At 34.0% G+C, this 24,982-nt stretch overlaps 1 protein-coding gene across 10 annotated transcripts in view; it reads left to right on the forward strand.

Annotated features, from left to right (window-relative positions):
* Window positions 1-24,982, forward strand: part of LOC112057725 (low-density lipoprotein receptor) — a 313,316-nt gene that overhangs the window by 280,846 nt on the left and 7,488 nt on the right. For 6 of the 10 annotated variants that reach the window (XM_052882299.1, XM_052882291.1, XM_052882341.1 and 3 more), the window contains exons 7-13: window positions 88-339; window positions 1,385-1,685; window positions 2,661-2,879; window positions 4,117-4,261; window positions 4,896-5,105; window positions 7,485-7,683; window positions 23,431-23,514. In XM_052882299.1, coding sequence (XP_052738259.1) covers window positions 88-339; window positions 1,385-1,685; window positions 2,661-2,879; window positions 4,117-4,261; window positions 4,896-5,105; window positions 7,485-7,683; window positions 23,431-23,514 — 1,410 coding nt within the window. Of the gene's footprint in view, window positions 1-87; window positions 340-1,384; window positions 1,686-2,660; window positions 2,880-4,116; window positions 4,262-4,895; window positions 5,106-7,484; window positions 7,684-23,430; window positions 23,515-23,927; window positions 24,125-24,982 lie in introns of those variants that run through there. The other 4 variants (XR_008250937.1, XM_052882318.1, XM_052882313.1 and 1 more) reach the window with 2 other exon arrangements.

Genomic DNA, 24,982 nt, shown 5'->3' on the forward strand with positions numbered 1-24,982 from the left:
TTAAACTTGTACATACATATTTTACTGGAGGTGGAAATTAAGTGCTATTTAATCATTCAACTACAACGTGTCTGTTTAAATTTTCAGCAAGACCAAAACCTGTGTGCAACAAAAGGACGGAATTCGACTGCGGCGGCGGAATGTGCATACCTCTGTCCAAAGTGTGCGATAAACATCCAGACTGTCCGAACTTTGAAGACGAACCTCCTAACCGTTGTGGAGAAGACGAGTGCGCCAAACATAACGGTGGATGTACACAACGATGCGTTGATACACCTGTTGGTTACTATTGCGATTGTGAGAAGGGATACAAGCTCACTGATAACAGAACGTGTGAAGGTAGATATTTTTAAACTAATACCTAACTATTATCTCTTACTTTCTTAAAAACTTCGGCTTCTTAAAGAATCGGCTTCCTTGAACGCTTCATTTTTGTGGTTTCTGACGGTATCTGGAAAAAACCACTATACGAGTATATTACGCTGTTTTGCTAAAAACTTAGCTTTAGCGTCATCTGTGATGACGTTAGATTTGAATCAATCCATCTGAGCTGTCTCTCACTATACAAGAAAAACAATTAAATGCCATATTTTGGGATGCTTTTTGCAATACCATGTCATGCCATTAATGACATGCCAGACTAACTTTCAAGATGCAAAATATAAATTAATATGTTTTTGTATTACTAAATTTTTTTTTAATTTACTAGGAGGGGAATTACTAACGGCCTCTCGGTGATGGATCCGACCCCTTTGCCGTTGAGCTATTGAGGCTTCTTAATGTTATATTTGTTATTTTGTTAAATTAATTGTAAAGTTAAATGATATCCAATTTTACCTTAATTTATTCACTGTAATTATCTGCACAAATCCCAGGCCTGTGTAAGCGTCGAACAGTGAACTGGATTACCCGTTCCGATTTGCTTTAGCTGAAATTAGCATTATTCGACCCGAAAGCTGACCTGATGCGCTTTAGTTGCTATTTAACATGAATGGCATTTGATAAAACGTACCAGAACAGACAGCGATAGCTAAGGAATATTTTAGAATTACCAAATCAGTAAAGTTCACTTATTTATATATCCTTACAATTGTACTTAAAATATTATAAACACGAAAGTTTGTATAGACATATGAATGTTTGAAATCTTCACGTAAAAACTACTGAATGGGTTTGGCTGACATATGGCATACTATTTATACTCTGTACTGCTATTAAACTGTTTAATTATATTAAAATAGTTGAACCGTTATTGTATCCTGTTGTTAGGTAAGTAAATCCAAATGGTAAATTAAATAAGAATGAAAATCAACTAAGGAATTAGAGAAAGCATATAAATAAACAGTTAACCGTTTACTAATTGAACGCGTATATTATTTTTCAGATATTGACGAATGTTTAGACCCAGGAGCCTGCTCCCAGATATGTATAAACGAGAAGGGCACATTCAAATGCGAGTGTCACTCTGGATACGCAAGGGACCCTCGGGATAGAACCCGCTGCAAGGCAACTGAAGGTCATCCCTCACTGCTGTTCGCAAGACGCTTTGACATTAGGAAGATCAGTCTCGACCATCACGAAATGGTGGCCATTGTAAACGACACGAAGTCAGCCACCGCGCTGGATTACGTCTTCAGAACCGGCATGATATTTTGGAGCGATGTCATAGAAGAAAAAATTTATAAGTAAGTTCGATTCCTGAGTATCACATTACAACTATATAATAATTTAGCAAATCATCTTCTTCGGCGATTACTTTCCCGAGTAATCCATTTGAGGCGTTTGATTATAGGCATAAAATAGAACTTATTAGATATCCTGAATGATCCATATTGATAATAGATATTTGAGAAGATTCCAATCTCAGTGTACGAACCTATCAACTTACCAATATCAAATTCTGAGAAATATAACTTAATGAAATTCCTAAATATAAGATAACCTATAACAAAACTAGATAAACGTAATTTTATACCATACCTCATGAATTCTAGGAAATACTGTTCTGTCATCATCATCATCTTTTTTCCCTTATCCCACTTAAGTGAGGTCGGAAAAATATATCAATCTTTTCCATTCGTCTCTATTACTCTACAACTCATCATCCCCTTTACACACATGTCCTCTTTCAGACAATCCAGCCATCTATTGTTTGGCCTTCCTCTCCTCTTAATATGTCCTTCTACTTACTGGCATATTTTTTAATGGTTTTGGCTTGGTCTTGGGAATCCTTGTGTGAAAGTGTTGTGGGTTTTTGGGACCGCCACCCACTTGCGACGTTTTCCCTTATTTGCCTTTTACGACATCCACGGGAAGATATGGAGCGGTTCTATTCTTACACCGGGGACCGCACGGTATAATAAAAAATAATACAAAACATCCTTTGACGACCTCCGTGCCGCAGTGGTGAGCGCGGTAGATTCACAAGACGGAGGTCCTGGGTTCGATCCCCAGCTGGGCCAATTGAGGTTTTCTTAATTGGTCCAGGTCTAGCTGGTGGGAGGCCAGTCCTTCTTCTTGTTAGGAGGAGTCCTCCTCCTAACAAGTTAGGCCGCTTCCATCTTAAATTGCATCATCACTTACCATCAGGTGAGATTGTAATCAAGGGCTAACAAGTAAAAAAAAGGAAACCTTACTTATGATTATTTCCATGTTTATAGGGCACCAATCGATGAAGGCAGTCAACGGACAGTCGTGATAGGCGATCAGTTGATCACTTCGGACGGGCTGGCAGTGGACTGGGTCTACAACCACCTCTACTGGACCGACACTGGCAAGAACCACATCGAGCTATCCGACCTGCAGGGCAACATGAGAAAGATACTGATTCGGGACGAGCTTGAAGAGCCACGTGCGATAGCCTTGAATCCTCTTGATGGGTAAAATTATAATCATATATCAATCATTTTATTCCCTATCGTACTTAGTAGTAAGTTATGTATTAGGTACTGTTTTGGCCTTCCAGTTTGGCAAAACTTGGGACATGGGTGCATGACACCTAGGTTATAGAATGATTTCCCATTCCGATGTCTATTTTTAGGCGCTGACAGTCTTGCCTATTTTATCTTTCGATAGAACAGGCAGCTCATGCCCACCAGCTCGACTCTAATAAGTGCATCGAACAGCGTGTCGTGACATCAAGTGCATGTTTCTACGATCATTTGACCTCCCAAGTAGGAAGTAGATTGTAGACAGGTCTCTGTACTAAAAGTAAAAATGATTGCGTTGTCTTTAAATTAAAGTTTTTTTCCGGCCAGTTTTCTCAACAAAATCAGCAATAAAACATCTAAATGCTTTATGAGCCGTCGTAAATGAAACCAATGATAAACCGTCTAAATCCGGCGTATGATAACAAAAATTCGCTGTACTGCTTCACTAAATCAACGTTGAAACGAAACTGCGCATTTCTAGTAAAAATAATTAAAACAAGCAGAAATTATCGCTCAGGGACTATTTAGAGATATTAGATTTTTTTATTAGGAAGTCTATTTGTGAAGTATTTAGTTGCTCAGAATGTAAAATGACTCACGTAAGACATATTTTCTACAAAAACTAACACAGTGTTATAAGGATCAGACGGATAAGTTTCTGTCAAGTTCAAAAAATCTAATGGAGATCTAATTATATATTTTTCAGCGTTATATAACTAGCCTGTTCCAGTTCAATAGATGCTTATAACAGTGTTATTAATATCAGAAAAAATGCATATTGTTACAAGTTTCTGGGTTACAGGTGGTATTAACATTAATTATTTATTTTACTAAGAGGGTATTTGATGATTTGACTTGTTTGTGAGGCAGCGTAGACGTCGTCACGCTGCCACTCGCGTTAGTGATTTTGTGCAGTAACGTTTTGTGTTGTAAATATTGATAGTGTTTTGTTTTGTAATTATTGTTTATCATATATTGTTTAATGTGGACATGCATAACATGTCGGGCAGGGAAGGTGAATGTTTATGCATTCTAAAGGGATCCCTTAACCCTACTCCCAAGGTCACAAGTCCTGGGACCTGCTCGAGGTGTTTCCACAAAATACAATTAGCGCGTTCAAATTCAATAAATGCGAAGTTTTTTGAGAAAATCCAGGTTACGTTGTAATTAACTTTTTATCAAACAGATGGATGTACTGGACAGACTGGGGTCAAGTGCCGAAGATCGAACGCGCTGGTATGGACGGCTCCCATAGACAAACCATCATCTCCTACGACGTCAAATGGCCCAACGGTCTAACGTTAGATCTTGTGCGGAAACGTGTATACTGGGTAAGAATCTTTTCATATACAGTGTAAACTCTATTATATGTATAAAGCGGGACTGAGCATTTTTCTGCGTTATAGACAGTGGTCGTTAAATACGGAGAAGCATCTTCTAACATCAGTAATCTTTTTTCCCGTGTCTATAGAACGGATTTATTAATCCGAAACTTTTTCGTCAATATACAAAGATTTTCGTTTACTCGTCATGTTTACAGTTCTGAAGTCTGTAAGACACTAGTGACCGAGGTAAACATGTACATTGTTCAAGTTCATCATACAAAAGACATGTCCTAAAATGATCCCAAAAAAGACAAACGTCGTTCATCATACGTAATGATCGTTAAATTTGTATGGGCGTTCAAACAAAATTACAAATATCTTTGTTATTTGTGCGTTTATTGAAAAATGTCACGTTTTAATGTAAGGAAGATGTATAGTATAGCTGTATGAATTTTCATCTAATTACGATAAAAGATTTTTAATAGTTTTTGAATTTGTTTTATATTAATTATTTTGCAAACATCCAGACAATCTTTGCTTTTTACGTAGGTATAAATTAGTTTACATTAACTTTATTTAGCCGAATGTCTCATAAAAATCAATACATTCAAACCTAGTCATCATCCCCATTGCTAAACAGGTGGACGCTAAATTGAACACAATCTCGTCGTGCAACTACGACGGCTCAGCGCGTCGAGTCGTCCTCTACTCCACGGACTTCCTGCGACACCCGTTCTCCATCACTACCTTCGAAGACTCCGTGTACTGGACCGACTGGGACAAGACCGCGGTGTACCGCGCCAACAAGTTCAACGGGAAAGACGTCGAGCCCATAACCTCTACACACACGGTAATAAATGTAGTATATTATGGAATTTATACCTTCGGGTTTCGGAATAACTCCGAGCAGAGTTCTGAACTAGTGACTACAGGATTTAGGGTTAAGGAATTCCTGGACGATCGATCAACACCCCCCGTTCTCTGCTCGTGTTGTTCTCCCTACTTATCCAAATTTGGTAAGATCCTATTAGAGCAGCTTTGGATACTTGTTCTAATATAGAACTAGCTGCACATCTAGAGAGGCCAAGGTCTTTAAGCAAGTTATATAGATATTTTGCTGGTAATCCTCTCGCACCTACTTCTACGGCGTACAAACTAACTACATAGACATTAAAATTATTTAGAGCCCGTATTAATATTTCAAAGTATACCTACCCGACAACAAAATTTTTTTGGGGTATACTTTCATTTAGGACACTTCATTTTGCTATACTATAATCTATACCCGTTTTATTAGGTGCTTTACAACAAATTGAGAGACAGAAAAAGGGATTTTTTTTAGCCGTCTGCAAGAAGGGTTATGTTTTTCCCGCGTATCTTGTATGTATGTATGTATGTATAGGTGAAATTAAAAAAAAAACGACGACTGTGAGACGCTATAGACTCGAGATGATTTTTTTTTTAATATTGCAACATGGGTATCAATTTCAAGGGCTTTTGTGAGGATTTCAAAATGGTATATCATGGTCATTTAAAAAAAAAAAACTACAATTATAAAATCGTTATTTATTAATTGTTTATACAAATATGCTATAATCTTTTGATATCTGTGTTTTTTGGCACATTTTTTTTAAATCACTAGGTTTTTCTAAATTTGATGACACCTTTTTATTATTTTTTCATGACTGAACAAATAGCTGTAATAAGCATAGTGTTGTACCTACTTGGTACAACACTGTGCTTATTACCCGTGTCGTATTTATGTGAACTTAGGTATAATTTAAAAAGTAAATGGATGTTAAATGTAGATATTTTTTTCGAGGCAAATTCAGGAAGTGATAAGAACAATCATTATCTTGAGTATAATACCTTAGACACTTAAAATAATTTGAATATGCAGAAAACACTAATCTTCACAAAAAGTTGTTTGTCAGATTTATTCAAAAGTCATAATTCATGACTGATTCATAACTGCGTATTTAAAAAAAATAATAACGCAATAATACTGAGATAAATGCAATAAATAGAGGAAATATTTATAAATGATATCTTAAATTTTATACATTTATCAAATCATATTGCGTTTTATAAAAATAAAAACACTTTCTATAGCAGTAAATTTTATGTCGCATAGGTATTTTATTGAATAATCTAATATAATCACATAATATATGGTACAGGAATTATAGTGTTATTGATTTTATTATATCCAAAATATTGCAAATAAAATATTTTTACTAACCCAATGTCGCCAAATCCTAAAATAGGTAATTTATTGACTTTTAGATTGTGGTCATTTTTATCAATATTGTGTATTCAAGAACGCATCATTCTTTTATGGACAGTACTTCCTAAATCCTACATACTTCAGAATCCACTGGTGAATCACTCGCAATATATTCGTATTACTCACTAATCTCGTTATCTGGGTAGTAGTAATAGATACACTAATTTTGTGTACAAACAACTTTAGGAGTCATGGTAATTCCAGGGTATCATCACCTAAATGTATACTTTTATTATTATGTAGGTACAAACATAACATTTATAAATTGGATTGAATGTTTATATAATGTACCTACATGTACCTACTTTTTGAAGTCGACAAAATTGTTACATTCCTTTATTAAAATAAATCTTGCAAGATGAATAAGAACCAATTTTAAAACCAACCATTTTAGTATAGCTAAAATGGTTGGTTCGTCAATAGTGAGTAAATGAAAACAAATTTGATGAAAGCTTCTCTTACAATGGGCTGTTCTCCGTTGTCGAAACTAAATTACCTCAGTATAAGCTTGTAAATGCCAATAATTTGATCAGCACTTTCTTAAACAAAACACTACAAATTACAATGCTGCTATCCCCAAAAAATATACAGACTACAATTACCTGGATCGCTCTGCCTTCCCATCAGTAAAAGAATTTGGAGTGCACCTGTGTTTCCGCATACTTTTCTGTACTATAAATCCTGCGTAGATGCCAAAATTCGAGAGCAAGGACGAGAATAGCTGCCGTAAACGAAATTCGATCGGAAGGACATTATTAGATATATAGCTTGGCAACTTCGTTCGTAACACTCCCAATATTCTGCGCGAGCCGTGGGGCGTGTAGCGATGAATGAAAACACACAATGATGCACCGTCAAGTCTTTCCCCCGTCGCCAGCATATCACGGAAGGAACTTGCCAGACTATAGGATAGGTACTTATTTTATATTTAATTTCTCACAGCTTCAAAACCCCATGGTGATCCACGTGTACCACCCGTACCGACAACCCGACGGCGTGAACCACTGCGCAGCCGTCAACGGCCACTGCTCGCATCTGTGCTTGCCTGCGCCGCGGATAGGGCCCTACTCGCCGAAGGTTTCCTGCTCCTGTCCCAACGGTTTGCGACTCCTGCCCGACAACCAGATGTGCGTCGAAGACAGTAAGTAATTGCACATATTTTCCTACATTAAGTATATTTGGCTGATCTTTTATTTGACTGCCGAAGAGATTATGTAGGTATGTTGCCGTGTTGGTAATGTCTCGCTCTTGGACACGCTCTGTAAGAGAAGTTTGAGGAATTTAAGCTTAACGAAGCGCCATTAGATTCGTTTTAGATAAGGAAATCAAAGTATATATTTCTACGATTTTTCATTACATTAGGTATTCGGATTACTTATGTGACTTTTTACAATTAGGCATAAATGATTCGAGGACCTAAATTAATCAATACAGAAGGATGACCGCGATGTCTAAACTGAATTTTTGTTTTGCAACCTTCCGTACCTATTTGCTTTACTTTGGAATGGAACCCTGTGAGGGTGTTGTAACTACGAGTAGAAGAAAGGGGCATTTATTCCTTTTCGGTCAAAAAGTAATTTATTATAAAGTACCTACCTAAATCTTTTCAAGCCAAAATAAAATATTAAAGATGTCAATAAATCATTAATATTTTCTTTTTCTTTAATGTACCTATTGTGGTGTTTTATTATAAACTTTAATAAAAAAATACCAGTTAGAGATATAAGGCAATAATAAACAAATTATACAACATTGAATATCATTGTAAACATCGTCGTATCGGTCTTCTGTTAGGATTGCGTGTGGAGATACATTAGAAGGCCGACCGGAACCATATATTTTACTCGAAGATGTGTACATTCATCGTCACTGAATTACGAAAGATATATCGTATCTTATGGAAGTGAAAACATATCAACTCCGATCCGGTTGGCTACTGATGCATCACGCGTTACGACATAATACATCACTGTAATTTAAACCTAATGTAAAATATTAGAGAATAGATATTAATACGTAATAATAAGAAAGACACCACGGGGTGACTGGTTAGTAAATTTCCCATTTTTTTAACCTGGGTAGCGCCAGTCCCAGCAACGATACCCAATCTTTTAACCTGGGTATCGCTAGATCAGATAGTGTCAATCTAAACAACGATACCTAGTCTATTGACCAGTGAAAATATTAAAATGGAGTCACCTGAAAAGTCAGGAATGAACACAGATAGCCGACGCCAACAAAAAAAAAACCCTACCCTTTGAATTTGGAATGACCGCAAATTGTTTATAATGCGGTTTGTACCAGAATCGTCCCACCCTTGCCTTTAGCTCTAACCCAGGACTTTCCGGTTACTAAACGAAACTAAGTACATAATAATATGTACCTATGTACGTCTACTTGTTAAATGGAACAAAAACCTGACTGACTTTTATAAACAATCATTATATCAATTAAACACGTACCTACTATGTAATAAAAAAGATAAATATATGTTTTTATTAAATTCATACATTATAATTAATTTAATTTAACTACTTAAAATAACGGCTGGTTCAACCTCGAAAGATAAAACGTCAACTTCAGTAGGATGTTGTTAATTTAATTGTATGCTATAAAGCTTGTTTACCTGTATTCCAAATAATAATCTTTAAACATGTGCCTATTCAGTTAAAATTTAATGCACACAATTTGTGATGTTCGGTGCTTAATTCTATACTTTACAATGAATACGTTCATATTCAAAATATAACCTAAATAATGAATTTAGTCTCTATTCTACAGGTAGGTACTTACTACTTAGTATTTTACTGATAAAATCTCCACTTCTCATGAAAATAAAATGGATTGATGAAATAACGGATGAAATTGTCACCATTGAATAACGCCAGAATTAATGATGGTGAAACAACATTGTGCATTAAGGATGCTGTATGAGGTTCTTTAAAATATTAGATACGAGTAGCTAATATTTGGGAATAAAAGCTTTCCACATTTTATTTAAATTGATAAAAATTGTCACAATGTTTTTTGTTTGTGGCACAATCATCCAACGCTAATGAATATAACGTTTGTGGCCCAAACATTGTACATTCAGCATATGCAGTAAAACTTTATAAGTAGGTAGAAATGAGCAGTTTAAGAATAAAAATTCCCCACTTTTAAGAGGGTAAAACAGATTCATAAAATTAGTACCATTCAATAAATTAATTATTAAATGGGTGTGGCAAAACATTGCACTTTCCTGGATGCACTGTAAAAGGTTGCAACGTCATTAGTAGATAACTTTTTTAATTAATAACATTTGCAAGTTTTATTTATTCATAAAAATAATTATTCGATAGAGTTTTTTAGAGACAGTTATTTGAAATTCAAATTATTTGGAAACTTTGACATCGATGAAGTGAAAATCGGATCGCCTGAATGTTAATGTTGTTTTTCAAACATTCCTACCTTTTTACGCAGTTGGAATTTTTGAATTTTTAGTTTCAATTAAAAGATGGATTATGAAGTGTTTTCATTTGAGTATCATAAAAGATTAGCACGTATAGTTTCGTCACGGCTTTATAGTCTTATCTACGTGTATCGGGTTTACCTATACAAAATTTTCTTAAGGGCGACGAGTGCAAAAACCATGATGTTTTAGTAGTATGAGTCTAATATAACTTCTGTTTCAAAAAGGTCTCTCACAAATAGTTTTTGAACCTATCTATTGCATTTGTCCACCAGCTTTAGTAAGTTTAGCGGCTCTTTTGTTTTTATCAGAGAACGCATCGCTTTGAAAATTTAGCTCAATTACAGTCCAGTATCGTTAGTTACATTGAGCAGCTAGTTCAAAATGAATTAAAGCTGTTCGCTCTGGTTAGTCATACTGATTGCTCCATCTGTCGCCAATTGAGTGAGGTCAATAAAAAAGTCATTAATTGTCATTGGCATCTTTCATGATTGGTTAAAGTACGCAACGTTTCTAAGTTTGAATCTTTGGAGGATTGCAATCAGTCAAAGAAGCTTGGAACATTACATGATCATTTCAGTTCAAGATAACTTCAATTAATAAAGCCCTGTTTGAGGATTCTAGAAACAACGAATTAGTATGTATGGATGATGATAATGGTAATGAAGCTAATTTATGATTTTTTTTATATACTTATTATCAAATGGCTTTTTACTGAATCGACAAGCATCATTAATCATATTGATTGTACCAACAGTGTTGCTTTAAGACAAGTTATCTCTTTATTCACTAAGATTATTAAAATTATGGGTTCGTATTAAACCCTCGATAAAATATTGAAGGTCATTGTGAACGTGGATCACTTTTGAAATAGTTGAATTTTTTGTTGGCACAATCAGCATATCTCTTGTAAAAAATTCAATTGTTTTACTTATATAAGTGATAATTGAGAAAATTCTAAGATATGAGAAAAACAAGTTTTTATTATCATAATCTGCAATTTTATACAAAAAAGCGTTGATTGTTTATAATAAGATATAGTTACCTACCGTATGCCTACGCATTATAAAAAACTGAACTAGCAGACGCCCGACGAACGGACGGACTTCGTCCGCGAGACCTTCAGAGAGTAATAATGAAATCTGTCATATTTCATTATTGTTTTAGCGACAAAAAGCGGCAAAATTTGTAAAAGAGGGAGTTTATACAAACTGGGAATTTCAGAAAATCAGTAAAACGTACCTATGTGCGGAAGGAAAAACAATTGAGTGTTTTACACTTATCATAAAATATGGAATTACTAGAGTGCATCATCAATGGTACAAACTACTAATTGAATATACATATTAAATATTTACATACTTACTCATATTATAAAACGGAAGAGTTTGTATGTTTTCTTTAAATGCTCTATCTCTGGAACTACCTAAAATTAACCTTTGATTATAAAAATTCTTTTGACTCTTGAGTAGCGAAGTGTCTTAGGTCTGTTCTTTAAAATCGAAGGTTAATGCTTGTCCACGATGACAAAGTCGCATATTCTCGTATTTTGTTTGTGTCCTTAGAATAAGCTCATCATTTTGAATAGATAAACAAACGTCATATTTGATGACTTTATACAAAAATGGCAGCGTCAATCTGCCGATTTTTTATATTTTTGGCTGGACTGATAATTTGACGAATGATTATGGAATGTATTAGTCTTAAAGCTTGTTCTTGTAAGGTATCCTCTGTGTTTATTAAGGAATAGTTATACATAATTTGATAGTCTGGTACCATTATTGACGGCATTGAAAAGACAATCTATTGTACCAGTTTTAAAAACGAAGGTTTAGTTGTTTTTAAACATGTTTTCCTACAATTTGTTTGTTTTTCCTACAATGTGTTTAACTTAAACTTTATATACCTACTTAACTTATACATATATTTAACGTCTAAAGAAATACTTGGTTGCCTACATGTGCGAGACGAGTTTTGTGTTCTAGAAAACTCCAAGGTCTATTCTTTATCTTTTGTTTTATATACAATTTAATTGCCATCCACAGAAAAGTAGATGATAAGACTGCAGTTTAGCAGCGACAATTTACTTTCTAGGTGCGAGTTAATTAATTAATACTCTAGGATAATTGCTAAACTTTACATAATTATTTAAAAACACAATCTTTGCAATCACGTCATCTCACATACACACACATCACTTAGCAATTAAACATTCTACAATGTTTAATTGCAAATTCAACATCTTCTCAGTTAAACATAGGTAGGTACCTTCTTGGAAAGCAGCGTAGGTCGCCGTTTGAAATTACCGGTTTTTCGCCAAATAGCAGAATACGAGTCCATCTCCATAGTATATAAGCTTACGAGTATCAGCAGCTGCTTGCAGGCGTTACATAGTAATTTAGTAGTCACTACATGGTACATACCTAAACCTATAGTGTATGATAGGATATAGTATAGCGCTACTTTCAAAGGGGTAATGTTCACTAATTACTAATAACTATAAATTATTTTCACCTATATTATGTTTACCATAGAACGCTAGGCTATTCATGCATACACTGAGAGTCTCTTACCAAGAAATTCACTTAGACTTGGATTTCCATAAAAATTCAAATTCAAAATTAATTTATTTCAATTAGGCTTAATTTACAAGCTTACTTTTGAAAGATAAGGATATAATTTAATTTAATCTAATGCCACCAAATCTCACAAAACCCTATCAATCCTACCGCTTCCCTAAGTCGAGATCCAATTCTCGCAGGATTCGCCCTTAGAGAGAAATTTCATCCCCTCTTTTCTAGCCTTGGGTCTCGACTCTGGTAGTTTTTGTGCTCGATCATAATGGTGATGAAGCGAGTAAAACTGAACCATTTTATAATAATGAAATACACTAATTCGCACGGTGTGTAAAGTAATTAGCGATATTGGATGTTACCTATACAAGCTAAGTAGCGTTTAACTAGACCTTGGTCACAATGACTTGTTCATTCTGGTTCACCTTCATTAAGTTTTTAGGTCCGATATTTGTTTGTTCTTCATAAAAATAGTTATCCTGTCAAATATGGTCTACCAATACAAAAGGGCACGACTTCCTTAATTTAATTAATTAACTAAGGACGAAGATTTTGATTTGGCTGCGGTGTAATCTAAGATGCACTCTAAGATAATATAATAAACTAAATTGCTTTGTCGATAATGTAAATAACTAGGTATAAGCACTTAATAAAACACAGCTAGAAATCACTTCAATTTTGTTTACATGTATTGATTGATAGATAGGTACACAAAATATATCATCCATTATCATTCATCATTATCACCCCTTATTCGGCTCACTGCGGAGCTCGAGTCTCCTTTCAGAATGAGAGGGGTTAGGGCAATAGTCCACCACGCCGCTGGCCCAATGCTGATTGGCAAAAAATTCTCTGGTATGCAGGTTTCCTCACGATATTTTTCTTCACCGTTTGAGACATGTGATATTTAATTTCTTAAAATGCACACAACTGAAAAATTGGCAGTGCATACCCCCGACCGGATTCGAACCTACAAAATATACAAAATTCACTGTAAAACACTGAAAATACGTGGGTACCTAATTCTGCAGAACTGTAGATAGGCATAATTATTGTTGGCTAGCTAATAGATGGTACCCATAATTCTAACCAGGTGATAATTTTCCAGTCAACGTTAAACGAGTCAACGTCAACGAAGTTAACATTTGTATCATAAAAACATTTATACTTAGTATTTAAGATCAATGTTACGAGTTCAATTCCCTTAATAGTAAAATACTAAATAAAATTACAAATAAAACCTTACATTGAAACAAATAACATGGAGCATGATAGTGTTTCGAAGCTCCCAAACAAAATGAAAAAAAAGGTTAAAGAAATTAATGAATTAAGTCCGCCGATATTTAGGATGTGCTATAAGTAAATGTAGAAGAAGATATAGTTGCTAGTCGAGAAAGATATGCATAGATGGTTTGGGTACGTAGAGAGGATAAAAAAACTAGACTAATCATTTTTTATAAGGCGAGGACGAATGTAAATCATGAAAAGGAACCAAATCCAGGACATTCTCAATAAATGCCAGACTGATGAACTTGTATGAAACGATTAATGAAAATGGACGAAGCTAGGGAGATATGCAAGGAGAGCAAGTGGAAGAACATGGTCTCTGAATACTCCTACGGGAATGAGGAATTGAATCACTAAGCGTCAATTTTAAAAAAAGACTCTAATGCGTCGAGTCATATTAAGACCCAAAAATAATTTCTTCTTTATGAGTGTGATTTGTAGCCTTGATCCACCATACAGTGGCTAGTGGTAATATATCTTTGTAACGTTGTTATCAAATTAATGAAAGTAAATACTGAAAGGATGCGTTTTCACAACCATGCATAGCACGCCCACAACGATTGACTGAAGGAGAAATTCATTAACAACCCATATAGTCTCCTAGCAGAATGAGAGGGCCTTAGTCCACCACGCTGCCCAATGCGGATTGGCAGATTTCACACACGTGTGAATTCTCAGGTATGCAGGTTTTCTCACGATGTTTTTCCTTTACCGTTTGAGACGTGATATTTAATTTCTTAAAATGCACATAACTGAAAAGTTGGACCGGATTCTAGACCTATGCTTAATCGAAGGCAGAGTACATATTACGTCTGACTGAAGAAGAAATTATCAAGAATAAAATACGAAATACAATAAATAGCGAAATTCCTGGTTGAGTGTTGTTGACGTAGCTAATCGTCTGCCAATAGCTTTTTAATTTTTGTTATACGTACTGAGTGAGAATATTATGATAATGAGTTTTGTTACTTGGCATACAAACAGTGAAGGTCGTGCGTAATGATAATTATGTTATTTAATTAATACATCACTATAAACATTTTCAGGATTTTGATATAAAACATCTTAGAGCGGCGATTCAATGTCCGTCAAGTTGACAAAGGTTAAAAGTGACTTTTATGGTCATGAAGTTAGATAGAAGTGAGAATAGCAGATCGAAAGAGAAAGATTGCTAAATTATCCTACAGAGTTACGCATACCCCTCGTACCTATGTTGTGTGATAAATATTGCGTTTCATCATTGTGTTATTATTATTTATTTGCATATACGTAATAGGTAATCATTTAACCTATGACGATTTATTTTTCAAGTTTCATTTCCATCACGTGCTGTAGATGAGCAATTTTTGAATAGGTAGATACTCGTAATTAACAGATTATTTTAGAGGAGATGGTCCATTTCTGGCCAGGGCCTGTAGCCAAGTAGCACGTCGATTCTCTGTCTACAAACGCTAACGCTTCGAAAACTAGAAAAAATTATAGTTTATTAATATACCCAACTACCATTACAATTAAAAATACAGGGATTATATTAACAATAAAATTAATAAATAAATAAGTCGAACAAAATTATAATTGCAAAACAAAAATACAATCCCAAGTCCTCGAGATATTAGGTAGAAGATGGAACCTTACCAGCTAAGTACCTATTTGTCAAATTTTTGACATAGGGTACAGAAACGTCAAAACGACGCCATTGTTATATTTTTTGCATATCTTGAAGGAAATAAATATAAAGTTCATTCACTTGAAAGTGAATTCGTAGATTTGATTAATCATAAAGAGTTTAATATTTTTTTGTTTTGTAATATTTTAAGGACTTTACTGATTAGGCTTGGGCACCATACGCATTTGGACTCTCCTTTCCTAATTTTTAAGCAAGTCGATATTATGTTAAATACATGTACGTACATAAGATATCAGGATATCATACCTATCTTGCCAGCGTCGATAAAAATTCCTCGCGTAACTCAACGCCCGCAAACATCTGCCCGACCAGCAGATGATTGCGTCTAGACATGCTCACAATCGCGCGAGTATGAAAAATCTATAAAGTAATTTACGACTGACGATCATTTCTGCCAGCGGTCCACACCATCGGAGCTTACATACACTTGGTATCTTACCAATTTAGTCGTATTTACGAGTACTTATACATATTTACGCTGGTATACACAGAGTAAACAGAGTGAGTCTTTACAAGCAACGTACAATCCTGTGTAATCCAATAAACGTCACGCGTCTCCTTGAAAACCGAATATACAAACTTTTTTCATAATTTGTATTTCAAAATTTAACTCTAACAACAACTTATGTAAATTAATATAATCACACTAATATTATAAAGGCAAACGTTTGTGTGTGTGTATTTTGTTCCTCCTTAACGCTGCGGCTGAAATTTGGAGTGGAAATAGATTTCACTCTGGATTAACACATAGGTTATTTACATCATTGAATATTATATGGCCGTAAAATCATTTCGAAGTTTGACTTTGATTTTGACCTTGACAGTTCCATTAAGTAAATCATGTTAGCACAAAGGTAGCTTAATCTAGCTTTAATTCTGCTACATTACCTAGTTAATCGTGTACTCAGTAAACATAGAAATACAGGCAAATCTTGCTTTCATGCCCACGTAGGTAGGTCGTCATCTGAACGTCAAGTTTCTTTTTTTTTCATTCGTCTCATTGGCATGACATTGCTTAAAATAAATGTTAATTATAACCCCATCGAAGTTTTGTCTCTTTTGTATAAAGGATGTTGAGTACCTACGATTGATGGCATAGCGTACTTTCAATGGCGCAAAGGCATCGCTAAAAAACTGTGAAAAGAACCAAAACTTTGGTTCCTTTTAGTGTCAATTTATATGCGAGTTTCTATCGCAACTATAAAAGTCACACCACCACTTTATAAATACAATACTTTAGATATTATGATTATAAAGATTATCAGATAAAATATATATTTTAATGTAAAAAATTGCTAAGTAGGTAATTCATTAATGAAAATTATTAACAGATAACAATTACTTAAAAAAGATACCACCATTTCTTTCGGTACGTGGTTATCTTAAAGATAATACTCGTTTATAGTGGATCAAATTACTAAATTTCTACCAAAAATTTTCTATTCACTTATGCTAATAGTATTTTTTATAAAAATATGTGTCTGTACTCTGTACAGTTACAATTACAAATTAAGGGTGCTTTATTAAAATTTAAATAATATTTATACCTACTTACAGCTTGCAGGAAAAGGTTACATATATTAATTAAAGTAATTCGATGACGTTTCCATCGTATGACTTTTTATTCGCGTCGTAGTAGTAATTTGTTTGTGTAGTTTGTGTCATTCATCATCTTCAAGCGAATCAAAGTGTTTGTTGTGGAAAATACCAGTACACACAACAGGTCTTACACAGACCACCTTTAGAAGATACAGGATAGGAGTAGGTACATAGACAATATTCTTAGCGAAGAGGACTGTGCCAACTAAAAGCAAATATTCTAAACAGGAAGTAGATACATACGAGTATAAGTTTCACTACAAATCAACAGACGATTGAGAATGAAATTAAAATAAAATCGCAAGTATGTTTAGAAATGGAATGGATTTTTTTAAATATATGGGCTACTTATAGCTCTGTTTTGCACCTATGTATTTGTAACTCATCAGTAAGAGTCTCCGATTCGATTTTATCTCACCTTGTCTGAAACGCATTCGAAATTTACATTGTAGAGGAGCATCGAACTACAGAATAGTGCGTACTTTAGACATTCAAATAAATTTCTTTCTACATATGCAATGCTCAATTAAATGATGAACCACTAATGTAAAAAAAAAAACCAATTCTACGCGGAAGAAGTGGTGGACAACAACTAGGTAATATTTAATGATACCAATAGTGTTATTGTCATTGTACCTACGTCATTGTGACGCAACAATCAATTTGAATGAATATGTTTCGATGATTGGCTGAAATTATTTCCTATACGAAATGAATTATACCACCGCCCATATATCGTTGCTGGTACTCGTTCAACTACAAATAAAAGAGTAAATCAACTTCGCAACATCACAAATAAGTATGGTCAAAAGTTAATTGAACTCTTCGACAGCCTTGATCGTAATGATCCTTGATATTTTCCTTTTCTATTTATGACAAAAAATGTATTAAGATCATAGATCATTAGGATATAAAAAAATACATAGGTACTCGTAAATGTCCAGTTCTACAGCTTACGGTACATTATATAAGTACAGTTTAAATATTTATAATATAAAATAACACATATAAAATATCATCTATAATTTATATTTGCATCGATTATTTTTTCTTCTTCATCAGCCATTTTCAGTTACTTACTACCTTATCATTAGTATAGACTTCCTTTAACTTTTAGGAAAATTTGAAATTCTATTACTTTTTTTACCTTTGATTGGCTGTCAAAATCCAGCTATAGGCCGCCACCTTGATGATATTGTTCATCTTCTTTGCTGTCTTCATACTGGTAGTAGGTAGGTACCTATACATTTTAAACTATTCATTTCTAGTGACAAAATATTTATGATACATTTCTTTGAAAAAAAATTACTTAAATAATTAAATTTTATAAAATAATTGTCAATATTTTTCTCCCCCTTCAATAAATCGTATTCTTTCCGAAAGTTTTCCGAGTTAATACAACAGTTCTACTACAAATAGATAATGTCTTTAAGTAGCATTGCAAAGCAAGTTTAACAGGCAATTGTCCCCATTAATATAGCTTGGTACATTGGGAAACCGTTGAACGAACAGTAAGTGATTTGTATTGAAGAAAAAAAATATTAGATTCCGATCGTAGGAGTGAGACAAATCAAATTTCACGAGGACAAGGCCATTGCCGTTCGCTAGGCATGCGATATTTTTTTCATTGCTATAAATCATAATATTATATTGCAAATTTTATCCGTCAATTTTAACCGGATCCTTTGTTTTACTTTTTACGGATGGAATGCAACTAAACTATATATCGAGGTTGTACGATTTCTTTAAAAACCTTACGATCCAAATGAATTCTAGTACTAGTACTTTGGTGTGGGTAGTCTAAAAATATTATCTAAGAAACTAAACAAATTTTTAACTAGTCGGTATAATAGGCATATCTACTTATATTGCATCACAACTTCAGGCTCGATATAGTTAAACGCAATCATGTCATCGATAAAAATATATCTTTGGGCAATTGACATCAATTGATTTAAATCACGGCAAATTAAACGAAGGTATATATCATAGACAAGCTACGATATTCATGTTCTGAAAATTTGGGAACATAAAGACGCATTTCCAATAGTATATTTAGTATATATAATATATATAATAGTGTATATAGTATAGTATATATTCACAAAGTACAAACATCGATGAAAACTGAGTTGTGACTTCGTATATATTGTAAACTTTTTTACTAAAAGCCTATATTAAAATAGAGAATTTATTGATGAAATAACATTCGATGATTCAACTTGATGATTCATTGATTTTATGATCAATGAAGTTAATCGATGGAATTATATTATTAAAGTATTAGAAACTTAATGAATTAGTTCTACAGAAAAGATCAGTAGACAAAATAAGTAGGACAAATTCAAATTCATTACTAAATCGAACCAGTTTCCAACAGAGATAAAAGATGGAAATGCAACAAAAATTCAAATAAGAGTAACACATCCTTCTAACACAATATAGTAAAGATGCGCCTCAATAATCATGACCTTGAATCTTTTAAACCCAAAATGATTGAAGCGGAAAATACTCGTACACACAAGTAGCATAGATAACATTAATGAATCATATAAAATGTATATGATAACTAGCTGGCCCAGTAGATTTGGTATCATTTTAAAATTGGCGAGTTCCTGTTGGAGTGTTTTCCTCCTAAATTTAAATCAAAAATAAGGAAAAAGAAGTAGGACGATACATTCCCCGAATTGACGGAGATAGCGGCGAATATACATAAATTCATACAGTTGAACGTAGAACCTTCTTTTTGAACTCTGTCATGTATCTGCAACGTAATTATTAGTTATTCCAATATTATGATAATGATCCCGTAAAAACTTGCATGTCATATTTTACTGAAAGCCTATAAAGTTCTGGGGTAACAATATTTTAAATGTTATTCCAGGTTATGTTTTCCACCAATCTGTGAAATTTTAAATTTGTAATGTTAGTATTGAGGAACCTTTTTTCTGGGGTTTATTATTTAAATCACCCCTGTATTAGAACGAACAAAACAAAATGAATTTGGAATAGAAAATAACGCTTATCATACTTCTTAGTTACATTTGAATCTGCTTATAATGAAAATTTAAAAAAGTGTGAACCAACTATCATCAGGGGCTAAGTAACTTCTATTTTTTCGCACTTTAACAATCCAATCTGTACTTAATTATTCAGCAACGATGAAAAACACATCATATTTATATTGCACATACTTAGTAACAATATTACTTAGTCATTTACTGACAATATAATGGTGAGACATAGTTCTACTCTGACTATACTATACGGATGAGTTAGGTTTTACAAGCGGCCGTTAAATACAAACTAAACAAACAATACAAACTATCATCTTATCAAAATCGATTTTTCAATAGGGATGAATGATGAAATACCTACGACAACAAACATAATACGAACTCCAGAAATAGAGGTTCGTAACAAACAAACTATATACGTCTATTATATGTATATAAATACCTAAAACACGACACAGCTCATGATCTGCTCCACCTAAACAGCTGGTCGGTACACGTAACTGAACACGTCACCTCAATGACGCTCACATCGTACGATGTTTTTTCGCGGCACTTAATAATTTTGTCTTGATCGCGTGATTAGTCAATTTCCACAGAACTCAAGGTATTGATAGGGACCAGAGTATGAACATACGAGTAGTTAGTTATCAGATTACATTAGCGCTAACAATACCTTTTAGAGTTATGTAGCATCAACAGGGGAACGGAAAACTTCGTAGTTCCACTTGATGCAAACTTTAGATATGCCTATATAATTTTAATTAATCATTCTGCCAATTGATTAACTACCTCATAATCTGTAATGTACGATGATTATAATGCAGCTGTACATAATAAGATGGATGATCGTCAGTCATATAAGGCCGTATTATCTCAAAACGGAATCTACCTGACACCATAGTAAACGGAACGGAAATTGAGAAGCGTATTATGATTTCACGGTGGATGGTTCAGACAATCGATCGATCGATCTTAATAAATATGCACCCTAAACTTAGCCGAAAAGAGATCTTATAAAAAGACTAAGATGTATATTTAGCCAAACGACATATACTACAGCCATTTATTATAGCCTCATTTATTATTTGTTTGTTGAAAGAGTACACATCTAAGTTAAGTCGAGCATGGTTAAAGTATAGTTATTTTTTGAGCGCTGAAAACTGAACAAAAAAAAACCATATCTATAGGTAACGAAATTAAAAAGTCCTGAGTTTCACTCATGTATAATATGTGAGTTCACTCATTCATTGCGTGTTCCATGAGAATCGACTGATACGAGTATATTTAGACACGCGGAGACTGTATGTCTAGTAGGAATCTTATACCTTCTGATTGCCATCTATGTATTCAAATTCATTAACATAGTAGGTAGGTGTCTTCTGTATTTATGAACCATATAGATCGATTACGTTCTACCACAGCCTACCTAATCTTTACTCTGGTTCTACACTCTACAGATATTAATTGATTATGAAACACGGCTAAAACTCACGTGATATTAGGTCGGAGTATGCCTCTACAGATACCTAAATGGTTTTCAATTTGGTAGCTTTACCCTTAAATTAAAGGTTACATACTACACATTTTCATCTAATATTATCTCAATATAACCGAAAATATGCTGCATTAGGCATGTATATGGATCTACGTGGGCGCCATATAATGGCATCATAGATAAAAACATTCATTAATTGAAATCCGGTTGCTAGACGCTACCACGTTGCTTGGGTAGAATTTATGAATCTAGTATTTTCTAAATGTAAGTTGGCTTTCAAAAGAAGTGTGAATATGTACCTAGATACTTTCTTTTTTATTTTACATTCGTCTTTTATCTTTGAAAATTGGTATCTATTTCATATGGATCATGGGAAAAAGTGAAATATATTGTGGTAGCTTATAAAATTACACTGCCTTTATAATCGGTGTATAATAATGGAACTCCTACATACGTATTTTCCTCGCACGTGGTCATTACAATAATTCTTATCTTCGGAAATACTGTAGCGTAAACGTTATCTCAATAGTACGTAATTGTAAATTAATTATGTGTAATGTGTATTATTACTATAAGAAGGTATGTAAACATCTATTTATAGATTAGCGGGGCATTTGTGATTTTGTGACTCAGTTCGAAAGTAAACATTACTATTTTTATTTTCATCTCTTTATTTTCAAGTAGGAATTCCTTTTTGTTAATATGAAATCCATTTTCAAACGTAGCTGTCTGGAATATAATTATTATTTGAATACCCCCCACGGACTTCTCTGAAGCATTACTGCGTTATCCAAAATGGAATTATACCTGGAACTGGCAGTAAATCACATATCAATAATATGTAATCTCACTATATTTTGACATGCATAACAAAACGAAGAGTACTGAAACGATAAAAAAGAGTTTACAACCATACTGCTTTACAGCTTACAGTACTTCGCCAATAAGGTTCAATTCTGTAAAAAGGTGATGTGACGTCACGACATCACGCCACCTTTTGTTAGTCAATCAACGCGCGATCCGGCTCAGCACTCGCGGCGCCGGTGGGCTCGACCTCGACAGATAAAATTAGATAGTTTGTCTGTAATAAATCGAAGACGAGAATTTTGTTTTAGTTTTCTAGTAGATGCTGAATGCTATAGCAAGACCTAGTATTAATTTACTTTTATTAAAGTATCTGTATACTATTACTTAATAATAATTAAGTTAATTCATTTTGTTACTTCAGTATCTATTAATTATAATTTTATGTTTCTTTTATTATGCTTAATGTTCAAATCATCAGTCCTGGTATTTATTATAATCTATGATTTGTATTTCTCTTCTTTCTCTAATGGATTTTTACCAAACGTTATTATTAACTAATCATTTTCAAAAAGAAATACAGGTTTCATTTACATTATTTGTAAAATTCTACATTTAAATATTGTTAAGCTTGATGCTTGATAATGTTTTCAATTTAAAACCAACAAATAAAACTTCTAGTTAAATTTTAACAGCGAAAGCCGGATCGCGCACGGTTAATACATATAACCGACTAGTCGGCAGGGGAGCGGGGGCCGTCACTTGAATGGCGCGCGGTCGGCGTGGAGTTTTTGGCTTGTCATTTCACTCCGTACAGTCGCCGGCAGTACACGTACTGATCGATAATAGCGCCGGCGTTTAGTGATTTCAAATTAACTAGTGATATTACAGCCAATAGTTACAAAAACACCCAAAAGTTTAAACACTCATTAACCGAGGACATTTCATAAGGTTGTTTTATAATAAAATCTACAGATACACTAAATCCTGAAGTGGAGGTGCATAAACCTGCAAATGGTTCAAAGAAATCTATAGTAATTGAGGAAAAGCCTAAGCTCAGTGAGTATTTTTTGAGAGCCTGTATCGCAGTTTTCAACCAAATCCCCGTTCTTACTACCCCACATTGTTTTTTTGGGTGACGGTTCAAATTTGCGGCATCCGAGGTTAATTGATTGCAAATGCTAATTAGAGTAGAAACGCGAACACAGCTAGTAATTAATCAATTACTTGTTTGGAAACAATCGTGTTTTAACCTCCCGCCTCAAACTTGAACCCCGGCATGCTTTACTAAACGGGTTGTATCATTTTTCATTACATCTGATAATTTATCTTATCGTTAGGCATAATATAATCAGGTGATCAGTGAATTAGGCAACAGTAATACTCATAGCTCTGTACTAACCTGACCATTCATTTGTGAATGTTTGAATATCTGTGTGTCTTCAACAAGGGATTCATTGACTGATTCACAGGGAATGCCAAACTTCTAACTTGCCAAGGGATGAATAGTATTAGAAGGGATTAATTAAGGAAAAGTTTAACACATATGCAGACGTTACAAAGAGAAGGGCTAGGCCTTCTCTTCAAGTTGGGACGAGCGATCGCTACGAGCGAGGATTCTACCGAAGAGCCAGAGGAAGTGACCGTTCCTGTAGATCCAAAAGCAGAGCCAATGAAGGCTTACTGGGAGAGTGATAAAGAAGACTTTAAAAAGAAGAATCAACCATTCATAGACTTGTTCCTCAAACCCGTCGCGTTGGAGAGGATACCAGATACAACCGAAAAAGCAATAAAAGAATCTCATTATAGTTACGAGACATTAAGCCGGGCTTATTTGCCTGAAGTTCTCAAAAACTTTAACACTAAGGGTAACGTATTGTGGTCATTATTAACTTTTAATCTCACGAACTTTCTGGCTAGATAAAAAATGGGAAGACACACAGACGCTTTCTAATAGCGCAAGCAACATTCACATAACCATTTTGTGCAATAACTTTGGGTATAATTTAAAAACCGATTGACACTAATTCTAAATGCATTGCTTTAAATATGGTGAAAACATATTGGCACTTAAAATGTATTTTACTACTTCGCTTTGTGTAAATCATAAAACTTACATAAATTTTAACTAAAACTGTATGTGTTCATATTAACATAAACATAATAACATCAATTCAAAGAGCTCATTCAAACTAAACGCGGGATAACAATCGGAGGTTAGCTCTTTCAATTTATAACACTGAATGCAATTGTGTTTATTGTAGCACATTTTAATTAAAAATCTCTTCCTGTCATAACTTTGATTGTGATAAAGCTAGATTAGCAAAGAGTCATTGTAAATTATTCTAACTATTAATTAGGTGGAGATATTTTAGTTAAGTAACGGACAGAGTTGGCACGATCCGTAGACACAGTCTCTAAATAGAATTTAGTGGTTACTACGCCTATCGATATCCTCATTGCGATTTCATATCACTAGTGATTTGTGGTTTTTGAGTGCATAGCTGTATTTTAGAAAATGCCTTTG

This window comes from Bicyclus anynana, chromosome 1, assembly GCF_947172395.1.
Source record: "Bicyclus anynana chromosome 1, ilBicAnyn1.1, whole genome shotgun sequence".
In the NCBI taxonomy this organism is placed as follows: domain Eukaryota; kingdom Metazoa; phylum Arthropoda; class Insecta; order Lepidoptera; family Nymphalidae; genus Bicyclus; species Bicyclus anynana.